Source organism: Ornithorhynchus anatinus, chromosome 7 (genome assembly GCF_004115215.2).
Source record: "Ornithorhynchus anatinus isolate Pmale09 chromosome 7, mOrnAna1.pri.v4, whole genome shotgun sequence".
Lineage (NCBI taxonomy): Eukaryota > Metazoa > Chordata > Mammalia > Monotremata > Ornithorhynchidae > Ornithorhynchus > Ornithorhynchus anatinus.
In genome coordinates, this window is record NC_041734.1 from 27334945 (window position 1) to 27350211 (window position 15267).

The window sequence follows — 15267 nt, forward strand, 5'->3', positions numbered from 1 at the left end:
ATTCATTCAATCATATTTACTGAGCGCTTACTGTTTGCAGAGCACTGTACTAAGCGCTTGGAAAGTACAATTCAGCAACAGATAGAGACAATCCCTACCCAACAATGGGCTCACAGTCTAGAAGGGGAGGGACAGACAGCAAAACAAAACAAGTAGACAGGCATCAATAGCATCAAAATAAATAAATAGAATTATAGATATATGCACATCAGTAATAAAATAGAATAGTAAATATGTACAAATATACACAAGTGCTGTGGGGTGGGGAAGAGGGTAGAGCAGAGGGAGGGAGTAGTGATGATGGGGAAGGGAGGAGGAGCAGAGGAAAAGGGGGGCTAGGTCTGGGTGCATCTAGGCTTTACAGATCTAGAACTAATTATGCTGACCTTCCAAACTCCTTTCCTAAGCAATCTTACAGGGAATCTTCATTCCAAAACCAGGCAATGTTAACTTCACCTAACAAATCCATGTCATCCCTTGGCCCACCCAGCCTAGGACTCTGTCATTGGTAGAGGACCTAGGATGTTTGGTGGAACCATGTCATTCAGTCAGTCATTCAATCACATTTACTGAGCACTTACTGTGTGTAGAGCACTGTACTAAGCATTTGGGAGAGTACAATATAAGAATAAATGGACACATTCCCTGCCTACAAAGAGCTAGAGGGGGAGACAGACATTAATATAAATACATAAATTACTGATATGTACATCAGTGCTGTGGGACTCGGGGGAATGAATTAAGGGAGCAAGTCAGGGTGATGCAGATGGGAGAGGGAGAAGAGGAAAGAAGGGCTTAGTCAGGGAAGGCCTCTTGAAGGAGAAGTGTCTGCAATAATGCTTTCCTGGGGGAGGAAGGGGGGAAGAGTTATTGTCTGTCAAAAATGAGGAGGGAGGGCATTCCAGGCCAAAATCTGGAAGTGAGTGAGAGGAGTCAGCAGTGAGATAGATTAGCTCGAGATAGAGTGAGAAGGTTAGTGTTAGAGGACTCAAGTGTGCAAGATGGGTTGTAATAGGAGAGTAGTGGGGTGAGGTAGGAGGGGGCAAGGTGATTGAGTGTTTTATAGTCAATGGTAAGGAGTTTCTTTTTGATGTGGAGGTGGATGGGCAACCACTGGAGTTTCTTAAGGCATGGGGAAATGTGGCCTGGATGTTATTTAGAAACCATGTGATAGTTGTCCTCTGGACACCTACCTTCATGGTTAAGGATGGACTGTGAGCCCAGTGTGAGACAGGAACTGTGCATACTTAATTTTACTAATCTCTGTGATTAGAACAGTGCTTGACACATAGTAAGTACTTAAAATAAAATAATAATAATATAATAAGCCATACAACATCCCTAACGTTCTCCCTCCATGCCTAACTTCCTCTCTAGTGACCTACAATGAAGCAACTTACTCATTAATTTCCCAAACACCTCTTGGAACACTTGATGTTTCCAGCCTGAACAACATCTCCTGGTAACAAACCCTATCCATCTGCTACCCACTTTTAAACCTTTAACCACTGTTCTATCATCCGTAGTATTAAAGAAAGGAATTTGCTCCATCGTTTTTATTTGGGCCAAAAGGTCCCCAAACTCCAAGGTCTTTATTCCAGCCCTAGTTGTGTTTTTTAGGGCTTATTCTGGGGTTGACCCCACGATAAGCCAACAGGATTAAAATCTTTTGTGGACTAGCCACTCAGTAGGCTGGGTTGACTCCCCAGTGGATTTGAAATGGAGCAATCATTACCATTCATAGAGTCACCTCAATTTCTTTGATGATTCAAAAAAGTATTTATCAGCTAGAAGAAAATGTGAGCGACAGTATTCATCCCCTTAATAATATCTGTGGTATTTGTTGAGCCCTTGCTAATAGGGCTAATCAGGGAAGGCCTCATGGAGATGTGACTTTAATTACTTTGAAGGTGGAGAGAGTGGGGGCCTGGTGTATACGGACAATAAGGGAGTTTCAGTCTAGAGACAGGATGTGGGAAAGGGGTGGTCAGTGAGTTAAATGAGATGAGGTCACAGTGAGTAAGCTGCAGAGGAGGATGGGAGTAAGCTGCAGAGGAGGATGGGCAGCTATCGAAGCTCTTTAGGAGTGGGAGACATGGACCACTTCTACTAGCACTTCTACTACTGCTGCTACTCTTCTCCCCATTCCTTATACGCCAAGCCCTGTGTGGGACTGAGTCTGATCTGATTATCCTGAGTTTAACCCAGTGTTTGGTATATAGTAATCAATCAGTCAGTGATATTTATCGAGTGCTTCCTCTATGCAAGGCACTTAACACATTCTACTATTGTTATTTTAACTGGCATATGGATTCTCTTCTCACAGAGGTTTCCAGAAGACAGTAACACACAGAAGAAAGACAGGTATAAAGCTCAGGGGGTGAGTAATGCAACATGACCCTGCCTTATCTGCCTTCTGCTACCTACTCTACTGTTGTTTGTAATGCCACATTTTGCAGAAATCTTGCTTCAAAGTTCTTTTAAAACATTTCATCTTCCCAACTACTGTATAATTTCTCCATTTCAGCTCACAATAGAACAGCTGTTCTGGTATCCTGATGCAGTCCATTTTCTTCCACATCACCTGCCTGGCCGAGGTGAGATGTGACAGTCATTGTTTCAGGGTCTTCATTGGGTTCTAGGGACAGTTTTTAAAAATATCTCCTGGCCATTCCATGATATGTTCGTTTTATAATAATAATAATTGTGGTATTTGTTAAATGCTTACTATGTGCTAAGCACTGTTCTAAGCACTAGGGAAGATACAAGATGATCAGGTTGGCCCACATGGAGCTCACGGTTCTTAAATCCCATTTTTCAGATGAGGAAATGGAGACACAGAGAAGTTAAGCGGCTTTCCCAAGGTCACACAGCAGACAACAGTGGATCTGGGAATAGAACCCACATCCTCTGACTCCCAAGCCCGTGCTCTTTCCACTAAACCATGCTCTCCCTCTAGACTCTAAACTCATTGTAAGCAGGGAATCTGTCTGTCTTGTTGCTATGTTGTGCTCACCCAAGAGCTTAGTACAGTGCTCTGCACACAGTAAGTGCTCAATAAATACAATTGACGGACTGAGTGCTGAGCATGTTATTCAAAGGGACCATATAAGGTACCGTCCCCATTTTGTTCATTCTGCCTGTCCTATCAGAGAGATGGGCATATTAAAAGTCTCAAGTTAGGATGGAATAATTCCTTCTGTGTCAAGGTCAAAACCGCTAGCCCATTGATGGGATCAGAGGCAGGGAGTGGTATCTGCTCACTTTTTTAGGAAGACCAAGCAGGGCCAGCCAATTGCCCCAGATGAGAATTTGCTGCTGTCTGTTTTAAAATCTGTATTATGCACTGTGCTCTCTGCTCCAGTGTCATACCAAGTGCATATAAAGAAACTCCATATTGCATGGAACTGAACTGATCTTGACGAGAGAGGGAAATTCTGACTGTCAACCTATGCTCCCCTACTAGCACTAATAGAAATTATCTTGTCTCTGACATAGCTGCTTGAACACTATGTAGGGTCCGTGAAGTTTTCTTTGACCCCAGGAACTTGCTGGGAGGTCAGTGACTGCCTGGGGGGGTCTGTGGAGGCTGAACCCCTGCTATTCCCTTACTAGCCTGGGTGTTGCTGAGGACTGAGTGACCAGAAGACTCCTTTAAATAGGGTAGCTGGGGGTCCAAAATGCCAGATGAGCTGGAACTAATCCAAAAGCAGCATGGTCTACAGAACAGAGCACAGGCCTGGGAGTCAGAGGACCTGGGTTCTAATCCCGGCTCTGCTGCTTGACTGCTGGTAACTTGGACAATTCATTTAACTTCATTCATTCAATCATATTTACTGAGCGCTTACTGTGTACAGAGCACTGTACTAAGTGCTTAGGAGAGTACAGTACAACAGTAAGCAGACACATTCCTTCTCACAGCATGCTTGCAGTCTAGATGACTTCTCTGTGCCTCAGTTCCAAAGGGGATTCAATATCTGTTCTCCCTCTTACTTAGACTGTAAGCCCCATGTGGGTCAGGAACTGTGTCCAAAATGATTACCTGGTATCTACTTCAGGACTGAGCACAGTGCTTGGTAAATGGTAAATCCTCAATAAATACCATGATTATTATCATTATTAGTGGGTGGAGGCTTCAGATCACTAACCCTGGCTGTAGAGTGGGTTAGTGGGTTAATATCTCCATTGGTATTACAGGTTCCCAGGCAGATCCAGTCATGATCCACAGAACAGAAAAAAACCAACATATTCCTGAACTGAAAAAAGTCCAGATCCTCAGTCCCCTCTCAGGTCCCCATTGCTGTAAACTACCTTGCTTTGTAAAAAGTCTAAAAGCAAATGCAAATTTCATAGTAAGAGGAGTGAGCATTGTGTCTCACATATCTTGTTTATCCATTTACCTCCCTTCTCTGTCACACCTATGCCTTCCTCTAGACATTCCTTTCCTGGACCCTAAAACATGGCACAATTGGAGACGTTTTTCAAGTGTGTGTGTATGTGTGGGTTATACATAGCTCTGACATTCTTCCAGTCTTAACTCTCAATAACTGTGTTTATGAGCTGCAGTCTTTCTTTGAATAGTATCAGAATTTGGAACTTTTAAAACCAGAAGCAGAGGTGGAAGTCAGGAATGGAACGATAATGTATTCCACTTACTGAAAAAGTTTATTACTACAATTATTGTTCATTAAGTGAGATTTCATAAAGCACCTTCAGAGTTACTATTACTACCATTCCTAACAACCTCAGTTCATGAAATATTTATCCATTAACAGTAGAAAAGGTTCACATTTTCTTCAAAGACTGATCATATGATGGGACCATAAACTCACTGAATTATGCAATATATGGCTTTAGAATTTCAAACTTCCAAGAAATATATACCATGGAAAGAAGTAGATCGAAGAAAGTAGGAGAGAAAATATGCAACAAACAGAGGGTGAGATAATTATATATATATGAGAGAGACACAGGGAGAAAAACAGTGAACAAGAGACTAAGAGGATGAAATTGAGAGAAAAAAGTGAGGAAAACCTCTCAATAAAAGAAAATGTCTTGCAAATCCCAGAAGAGAACTCCAAGAGATGTACAGTGAAATGGCAAATCTTAACAGAATATTTTTCTATAATTCTTGTCAGATTCTTAAGATCTCTTTGTTGGACTAGAACTCCAGAAACTGATAAGGATGCTTTTATAGTCTCAGACTTTGAATAAAGAATATTGGGTTGTCACAAGTTTAATGTTAAGCTGGACTCAGCACAGCCATATGCATTCTTCTATCAGTAAACTGAACTCTCTGACTTTCTATCATGGACCTGAACAAACTGTGAAATGAAGAAATTGCTACACAAAAAATAAATGCATTCAATACAGTCATTATTAGTTCAGTCTTTTTAGAGTCTTTCAAAAGTGACAATGTGGAGTTGGAACAGCTTTTCCAAAATAGGGGGATAAGGGAGTGATTGTTTAATCTGTTGTTCTTGTTTTGTAATTGGAATATTTACATTTTAAGTTTTGCTTTTCTGATATCTTTCATCACACCCCTCAATTCAATATGAATTTATGCCAAAAGACTATGTTTATGGAGTGATGTTTCTTCAGTAGTTCAAAGCTTTTTGAAATTCAAGGCACATTTTCACATTGAACAAGAAAATCAGATAGTTTGGAAAAAAAAAAGAAACAAAAATATTTGAATTGGTACTTTACAAACCAATACTTTAGGTTTTCTTTCCATCACATTGCCCTGAAAAGTAATCACCTATGTGACCTTACAATTCTGTGGGCAGGGCACAGAATTTTTCAACTTAGTAAAGGAACAGAATGTTCAGCTCAGTTGAAAGGAACACACATTTATGCCTCTTTGCAGTGAATCAACCCATCAAGATGCTTTAGGGAACCTTTAGCTGATTAAGAGAAAAAGGGCCAATAAATATGATCACTTTGGGTGGGTTTACATAATCCACTTTGCAGTACTAAATCAAAATGGTTCAAATGTTAGAAGATGAAAAAGATTATGTGTTTTGACTGTGGTGTAACTTATTTAGATGTCTTTGAATTCTCTATAAATATAACTACCGTAGCATACCACACTACATCTTTCCTATTTGAGAATCCAGGAACTACTGTATTCTGGGGACCAGACTCTGAAGGAACCCCAAAAAACCAAGTTGATGTCATCACAGCAGTTTGATCTTAAAATAGAGGAGCAGCATGGCCTAGTGGCAAGAGCAAGGGCTTGGCAGTCAGAGGTCGTGGGTTCTAATCTTGCCTCCACCATTTGTATGCTGTGTGACCTTGGTCAAGTCACTTCACTTCTCCGTACCTCAGTTGCCTCATTTGTCTAATGGGGATTGAGACTGTGATTCCCATGTGGGACAACCTGATGACCTCATATCTACCCCAGCACTTAGAACAGTGCTTGGCACATAGTAAGCGCTTAACAAATACCATCGTTATTATTATTATTGTTAAAATAAGGCTAGAGAAGTTTAAAGTTTTGTACTAACTTCTGGATTGTCATATTCAAAAGATTTAAAAGATTTCATGTTCAATCTAGAGCTGAATGTTTTATCACAATTCTGCTACCAAAGCAGTAAACTATTTACTCAGAAACAGCATGGCCTCATAGAAAGAGCACAGGGCTGGGAGTCAGAGGACATGGGTTCTGATCCCAGCTCTGCCAAATGCTTACAGTGTGTCCTTGGGCAAGTCACTTAACTTCTCTTGTTCTTCCTCCTACTTAAACTGTGAGCTCCATGCAGGACTGTGAGTGTGTCAAAACTAAATAGCTTATATCTATACCAGCACTTAACAAATACCGTTAAAAGTTCACCGTACGTACAGTCAAAAATGTAGAAAAATCAACTCAAGAAGACCAGTAGTAAATCATGTAGTATACGACAGTTTGATAGCAATAAGGCATCCAAGTGAAAGTCTGCATAGCTGCCAGAAGAACAAATCTTCCCCATAACTATGAGATCACACTCATTATGGAGGGTACGTGAGATATCTTGAATATTTTCATTAGTAACACCTATAAGCTATATTCCACATAAAAGGACAAGTCAGAATTACTAACAGTGAGGTCCTGGAATGGAGTGAGTTCACCAACATTAAGCAAACATAAAGGCAATAGCAGGAGGCTCAAGCGGTTACCATATGATGAATGTTTAATGATAGCAAACATTCAAGCAAGGAGAACAGAACAAACACTTGAAAAACAGTGGAACTAGTCCCCAAACCATGTGACTGTTGAAGGATAATAGTAGTAGACAGTCCTACTAGCATAAGTGAGTCAAAGGAGGGTTTGCTTTTTTTCGAGTAGGGTTTCTGTGGGATTAGAACAGAGATGTATTTTGCAACTGACAGAAGAATGCTGCTAGGCATAACCAAGTTGATTATTTGCTACAATGCTAAATGGATTATCAGGCTCCCAAAGATCTTTTCCATCACTTCCACATAGAATCTCATGTATATATTTGCACACATACACAAACACACAGACACACACACTGCCCTATCAAATTTCAAGCAAACCTTTTCCTTTGGGAAGGAGTACTTACTGCAGTTCTCCGCCTTCCTATTGTCACGGATCACTATTCTTTGGTTGAGTGTGCTGAAGAGGGTCGTCCAGTTAACAGTGTGGTAATAGCACAAGTTCGTGTTGTCTGTTATGTAGATATTGCCTGCGCTGATTTCTTTCAGTGACTGGAACTGCAGAGAGGTGATACTCTGTTGCTTAAGGATAAGCAAGGAGAGGCCGCTGGGAAAGACAGTAAAAATGAGTGGAATAAGTATATTAGGATCATGAATTTCATTACTGAAGTGGAATAGGGATCGCTCAACATGCTCCGCCCACCCAACCAAGAATGCAGTATAATTGTATAACTAGAACATGAAACTCTCCAAAAAGGAGGTAACTCCCCAAGTTTATGCCATGTCCATATGATGAAAAATACTACAAAGTTTGGGTTGAATCAGACTTATTGGACAAAATAAGGAATCTGTTGGAAAACAATAAGCACTGGAAATCTTCATGGCAGTCCAGAGAAGAGTAGTGTTTTCCATCGTCCTCCAAAAGACACTGTCAGGAAGCCAACACAGTAGCCAAATATGAACTTCAATGGTCCAGATCCATCTCTTCTCTCCAAATTCCAGGATAGTTGGTAGACCAGCTCCAGATTTATTAAGGGTTGGGTTAGGATGTAGACAGTCCTGGGGTAATCCCTTTTGGACCAAGTCATTGTTTTAGGGCCTGGGTAATCCCTTAGTGGTCCCAGTGGATTTAAGGCTACTCTGCGGGCAGGGAAGAGGTGGTCCCAGGCTGGAATGAATTACCCTGATCCCTCCAGAATCTCTCCATCCCCATTTTCAAGATGAGGTACCTGAGAAGTTATGTGACTTGCCCAAGGTCACACAGTAGACAACTGGCAGAGTCAGTATGAGAAGCCAGGTCATTCTGACTTCCAGGTCCATGCTCTAAGTACACCTTGGTTTAATTAATTGCTCTAATGGCAGCCATTAAAAGAATGTTGGTGACACTAAGAAAAAATATATAATCTTCAGTCCTGAGTGATTTGGATAGTCTTTAAAAAATATAATTTGGTCAACACAATTTTCAGCTATATATAAAAAAAAATTATCTAAAGGATACTGTCCTTCCAATTTCCATTAGTCTCGGGTACGACTATGGTCATTTATTTTCTATAACTACTATTTGAAGAGCACATATCGTTCATATACAATCTTCATCTAATGGGGATTATTATATAGCTATTGAAGCCAGCTTCTTGATTTCATTTCAAAATCTAGGGGTTTTTTCATTTCTTTTAATGGCTATAATTGTTCTCCAAAGGCTACAAATGAAACTAGGTCATTCAAAGATGAATTCAGAGCTGCAATTCAATCCCAAGGTTTTGCTGTTTTTCATAATATATTTGATTTGTTGTTTACAATGTCAGCAGGATCCATGACTGATTTATAATAGCTTGTTGGGGTCAGAGTCATGGTTTGCTATATATACATCATGCAGATACATTGTCTCTCTGTCCCATTATTTCTCATTGGATTTCCCTCACCTCTATTTTCAACTTTTGTACAGAAACATCCCTTGTAAGGGCTACGTTTCTCAACTTTGCCAGTGGAACACTGCTACGGGATGGTCCTATTATTTTTCTCTTTTTAGCCATTGTTTACCTCTTAAAAGACAACTTAAGCTAAGCACAACTATCTGGCTAAAATCAGTGTTTAAATGTGTATATGAGAAAGATTGTCTTGTGCCTATGGACATTCAAACCCACGCATAATTCTTGAATTCATGTCGTGAGTCATGAAGTCCACTGACTTATTATAAGCTTCTAACCACCTTTGATCTTGAGTTCCATTTTAAATGACCACATTAACCTTCTAGACCCTCCATCTCCTTTCTCCATATACCCTCTATTCTCCCAAATGAGGAGACAGCAAAGAAATAGCCACACCACAACTTTTGAGATTCTTTATCCAAATGACAGTTCAAAGACCTGAACCACAGCCTTCTAAAAGCAAAGTCTCAGTCACTGCCTTGCCACCTAAAGACATCTATAATGATGATGAAATACAATCAAAAGGTAGGTTTGTTTTTGCTTCATGGCAGATGAGTCCATTCCAGTAAAAGAATCGGTATTATGTAAAATGACTCAGGCAGTGAAACAGTTTGAAGGCACATCCTGCACTCTCTTCGTTCCATCATCTGTGGCACGTTTTTCATTATGTGTTTATCTCTGAGATGAAAAACTAAAAGGTTGATATTTCCAGAGCAACAAAATCAATGACAACTGAGAATGCTTGAGTATTTTACTTAAGCTGTTAATAAATGTATCGTGGTGTTAGTGAGCTTGCTGATTTTTAGAAACCAGCTTTTCTCTGTGTTTTCAAATGTTTACCTTACCTGTAAAGAACTCTTCCACCAATAGTGACTAGGTTGGAAAAGACACTGAAATCAGTCATATTTGGGGGCCATGATTGGATATTCAAGAAACCTGTGAAAGACAAAAAGAAAACTCTCCATTAGAATCTCACTTTATTAGCCAAGGAGATTGGTTTCTCTTTTATTGTGTACTGAAAGAGTGCAGGGTAGGTAAGAAAAGCAATAGACTACTTTTGTTTTATAGTTCAGTAATTCTTGCCTTGGGATATTCAGTAATGCCAAGAGAAATAAGAAATACTAGGACTAATGGTCTTCTCATAATTTATTTTCTGTAGTAAGTGGTCATCGTCGCCATTAACATCATCATCCAGTTTATAATTCTGGATGCAGAATGTGGAATCAGTGTGGTCTGACATATGATGTTTAATAGAACTGAAGCTAGAATAAAACTTAGAATGTGACTAGAAAATTAGTATGCTGATACTTGTTGCTTGTCTAAGGTTCCAAAGAAGGTCAATTAAGTAGTGTTATTTACTGAGTGCTCATTGTGTGCCAAGCAGTGTCCTAAACCCTTGGGAATAGTACAAAACAACAGAGCTGGTAGACACGTTTCCTGCCCGTTATAGGTTTACAGCGTATGGTTAGCCTGTTTTAAGTTTGGAATTTCATATATTTTCTAAGTTTGCCCAAATGGATATGTTAAGAATGGAGGGGCTTGCAGGTGGGGGTTGTAATGTATTTGAAAATTTTAATTTTCTCTAAGAAACACTGAGATTTCCTGATCACATGGGACAGATATAGCGCTAGGCTATCTCCATGGCAACTGTTAGAGATTCCACTGAAGGCCAATAGAGCTTGATCTGTCTCCCCTTCTAGACTGTGGCTAGGGAATGTTTCTACTAACTCTGTCATATTGTACTCTCCCAGGTGCTTAGTACAGTGATCTGCACATATTAAATGCTAATTGGTGATGATGAGAGGGAGTGACAAAATCTTCTAGACATTTGATTTCAGTTCCAGTTGATTACATAACTGAATTGTAGGTTAAAAATTTGAGTATCCTTTCCTAACTACAAATATTTTTTTAAAGCATGTATTTTTTATTCTGTTAAGCATTCACTATATAAATGGCACTGTCCTAAGCACTGGGGTAGTCACAACATAAACATGTTGGACAAAGTTCATGTCACACATGGGGCTCATAGCTTTAATCCCCATTTACAGATGAGATAACTGAGGTACAAAGAAGTTAAGTGACTTGCCCAAGGCCACGCAGCTGACAAAAGGCAGAACTAGGATTAGACCCCAGATCTTCAGACTCCCAGGCTCCTCCTCTTTCTTACGGTATTTGTTAAGCACTTACTATGTGTCAGGTACTATATGCTGAGAGTGATACATGATAAACAGGTTGGACAGAGTCCATGTCCCACATGGGGATCTCAATCTTAAATCCCCATTTTCCACTATGTCACACATGTATAAACAGAGCTATTTTTAAACATTATTTGTATCTAGGACAGGTAGTTTTAAAAAGTGCAGTTTTTATTTTTTTCAGAAAGTGGTGCTTATAAAAACAATTGACTTTGCCAAAAATAAATTAGAGAAAATTCAGATACTTGTAGATCAGAAACAACATAATGTTCCTCTTGATTTTTCCAGTTACCTGTAATCTCTCTGACAGTTCGAAAGATGTTCAATTTCTCTGGATCCATTGCTTTGATTGCATTGTAGGGGTCTCTGCAAGATCATAAAAACATGATTAGAGTGATTTTGGCACAAAATTGAGATTTCTGTATACCATGTTAATTGTTAAAATGAATTCTGTCAGGAAAGTTTTCACTTTAAGCTTTCAATTCATCCTTAAAAGTACTCATGTATTTTGACTTGATTGCAATGGAGAGCCCTAGATCATCTCCATGGCAACTGTAGGCAACCCATCAGCTACCTGGACATCACTGGACACCACACGTGTGGCATGGATTGCCTAGGGATCTTGGGTCATCTCTGAGATTCCTTTTTAGAGGTATCCCCCTGCTATACAACAGTGGGTAGATCTGGGGAGATTGGAAGCCTGCTGTGGACAGGGAAAGTGTCTGCCAACTCTGTTATATTTTACTTTCCCAAGTCCTTAGGACGGTACTCTGTATGCAGCAAGTGCTAAATAAATACAATTGGTGGACTAATTGACTGCTAACCCTGTCTGTGACCAAACCTTGAAAAAGGTGGTTTTACTTTCCTTTACATTTCTAAAATAATCTCGGAGAAAATTCAATATTCACATTCTTATGAGTACAATTTTCTGATTGTGAGGGTGATCAGCACCCTCAAGCTGGTGGTGATGGCCAATAATATCCATAGCCTCTTAGCAGTGAGCAGGGAGAGCCTATCCAAAGCTAGTAACAAATTTCACTGATCACCCATAAACTACTGGTCGTGGAGCTAAAGTGGTTGGCAAATTGACTTATTATTTTCATTCATTGCAATGAATTGCATTCATAAAAGTCCTTACTATATCCAGAGTGCTCGGGGAGAAGCAGCTTGATCTAGGGGACGGGCCTGGAAGTCAACACGACTTTGATTCTGCTCCCGGCTCCACCATTTGTCAGTTGCGGGACCGTAGACAAGGCACAGAACTTCCCTGGGCCTCAATTACCTCATCTGTAAAATGGGGATTAAGACTGTGAGCCCGATGTGGGCAAGGACTGTGCCCAACCTGATTTCTTGTATCTACCTGAGTGCTTAATAATAACAGTTATAATAATGGTATTTGTTAAGTGCTTACTATGTGCACAGCATTGTTCCAAGCCCTGGCTGGGATACAAGGTAATCAGGTTGACCCAACTGGGGCTCACAATCTTAATCCCCGTTTTACAGATGAGGTAACTGAGGCAGAGAGAAGTTAAGTGACCTGCCCAAAGTCACATAGCTGATAAGTGGAGGAACTGGGATTAGAAGCCATGACTTCTGAGCCCATGCTCTTTCCACTGAGCCACAGTGTCTGACACATAGTATGTGCTTAACAAATTCAAAATGACACAGAATCATTGAATCGGGGGGGCACTAGAACAGAGGAACAATGACACTGGGGAGGAAGAGGTATGCAGAGCTCAACTCCCCCAGATAAAACTTTGACACCTGAACTCCTGTTTGTGGTATTCTGGGGCCGGCTGATCCCATATTCCTGGTGTTCATTCCACACAAAGCCCAGAGCAGTGTAGCAAGCCAGAAGGGCAAGAAACATCCAACAGCACAGCTATCTCAACATCTCTAATTTAATCAGGATGGTATGAGGTTGGAGTTGTGCACAAGATGAAAAGGAGGAAAGAGCATGGCCTAGTAGAAGCAGTGTGGCCTAGTGGATAAAGCATGGTTCTGAGCTTGACCTAATGGTTCTAATGGTCCTAATCCCAGCTCTGCCACTTGTCTGCTGTGTGACCTTGAGAAAATCACTTCACTTCTCTGTGCATTAGTTACCTCATCTGCATAATAGGGATTAAGACTATGAGCCCTATGTGAGACAGGAACTATATCCAATATGAACTACTTGTATCTGCCCCAGGGCTCAGTACAGTGCTCAACACATAGTAGATTCTTAATAAATACCAAAAAAAGTATACCAAAAAAATTTAAAAAAAGGAGGAAGGCAAGACCCAGGATCTCATCAAGTCCAATGGTCCAATTAGCTCTGTCATAAGGGCAAAGGAGTTTGGGTGGAGAATATAAGGAAGAAGAATTATGCATTTGGATTCAGATACAACTGGATACATAGCAGACAATGACTCTCCCCACCTTCAAAGTCATATTGAAGGCACATCTCCTTCAAGAGGCCTTCCTTGCCTGTGCCCTCATTTCATCTTCTCCAACTCCCTTCTGTGTTGCCCTTGCATTTGGATTTGCTCCCTTTTCTCACCACTCCCTTAACCCCACAGCCCTTCTGCACATATCCATAATTTATTCATTTACATGAATGTCTGTCACTCCTCTAGAATCTAAACTCACTGTGGGCAGGGAACATATCTTCCAACTCCGTTATACTGTATTCTTCTGAGTGTTTAGTGCAGTGCTCCATACACGGGAAGTGCTCAATAAATATGATTGATTGATATAACTACTGACTCCCTGATACTGTTCTTGAAAACCAAACACTTATGGGATTCAGAATGGGTTTGCTCTCCTTATAAGGATTATTTCCCCTTTATAGGATGTATGTCTCTAGATGAAAAGAAAAACAAAGGTTCAGCCAGAAATGTTTATTTTCCAATTTAAGACCTGAACGTTTAGATTGTCCCTTTTACAAGCTATTAAACCTATTTTTGCCATTGATACCATCAGTGTGGTGATATCTCTAGCTGTTCAAAGATATACATGATAATAATAATAATTGTGGTATTTGTTAAATATTTACTTATGTGCTAAGCACTATACTGAATGCTCGGGTAGATATGAGATAATTGGATCAAGATACAACATATGTATTTTATCATTTTTAAGGATCATACATAATATTCAATATCTTTTCTCAGTTCCGTGCACCTTAATTATTTATTTCAAAGTATAATTATCAATGAACAGTAAAACTACCTTTTAGCCTTACAAATCAAGTATGACCAAGGCATTTTCTCACCTGAACTTCTGCACCTCTAAGCTATTAGCTAAATTGTATTATCTCTGGCTTCTGAAAACTTGGATTTAAATATATGTTAAACTGGTTATGAACCATTTCTGGTGGTAGGCATTATATGTTCACCACTGCTAGTACTAAAAAGTGAGTAGACATGAGGGTTCCAAAGTGAAGGTAGCTTGAATCAGTTAGAGCACAAACAAAGAAGCTTCTTGGTCTCTTCAGCACAAACCATACCACTGTGGTTATTTTCATGCTAATAAGCACAGCAGATATTTCTTAAAATTAAAAAAAAGCTAAGCCTGGATAATATTTCCCTCAATATTGCCAAGGCTTCAGGGCTAAGGCTAATAAACTGTCAAATCTAGAGAGGGTTGGAAACCAACTTGACTAAATTATATGATGGAATGAAACTAGATTTTCCCTTTTTTATTTGAAAAAAAAAATCCTCAGAATTGTAAAATTCTGCAATAGTACAAGTGCTTTCCTAATACTGACCCTATCAGAAAATGCAATGGCTGAATCTGTGAGGCTAGGATGGTGCTGAGTGGGGTCATTAGAGAGAAGCACTCAAAATTCAGAATAGTTATAAACAGGGTCAGCTCCCCTCCCAAATACCAGGAGGTAAATGAATTCTGGAACGGTAGCCCAAAGCCCAATGGATCACAGAAATTGTATCCATTTAATTTTAGCAATCCACCAGTTCTCATAAGCTACGATGACAGACTTCTACATACTA

At 39.9% G+C, this 15267-nt stretch overlaps 1 protein-coding gene across 5 annotated transcripts in view; it reads right to left on the reverse strand.

The window, feature by feature from the left end:
* ERBB4 (erb-b2 receptor tyrosine kinase 4) overlaps window positions 1-15267 on the reverse strand; it is a 1160668-nt gene that overhangs the window by 308287 nt on the left and 837114 nt on the right. For all 5 annotated transcript variants that reach the window (XM_029069455.2, XM_029069453.2, XM_029069454.2 and 2 more), the window contains exons 10-12: window positions 11571-11644; window positions 9929-10019; window positions 7563-7762 (exon numbers count right to left, since the gene is read on the reverse strand). In XM_029069455.2, the coding sequence (XP_028925288.1) occupies window positions 7563-7762; window positions 9929-10019; window positions 11571-11644 (365 nt within the window). The remainder of the gene's footprint in view (window positions 1-7562; window positions 7763-9928; window positions 10020-11570; window positions 11645-15267) is intronic.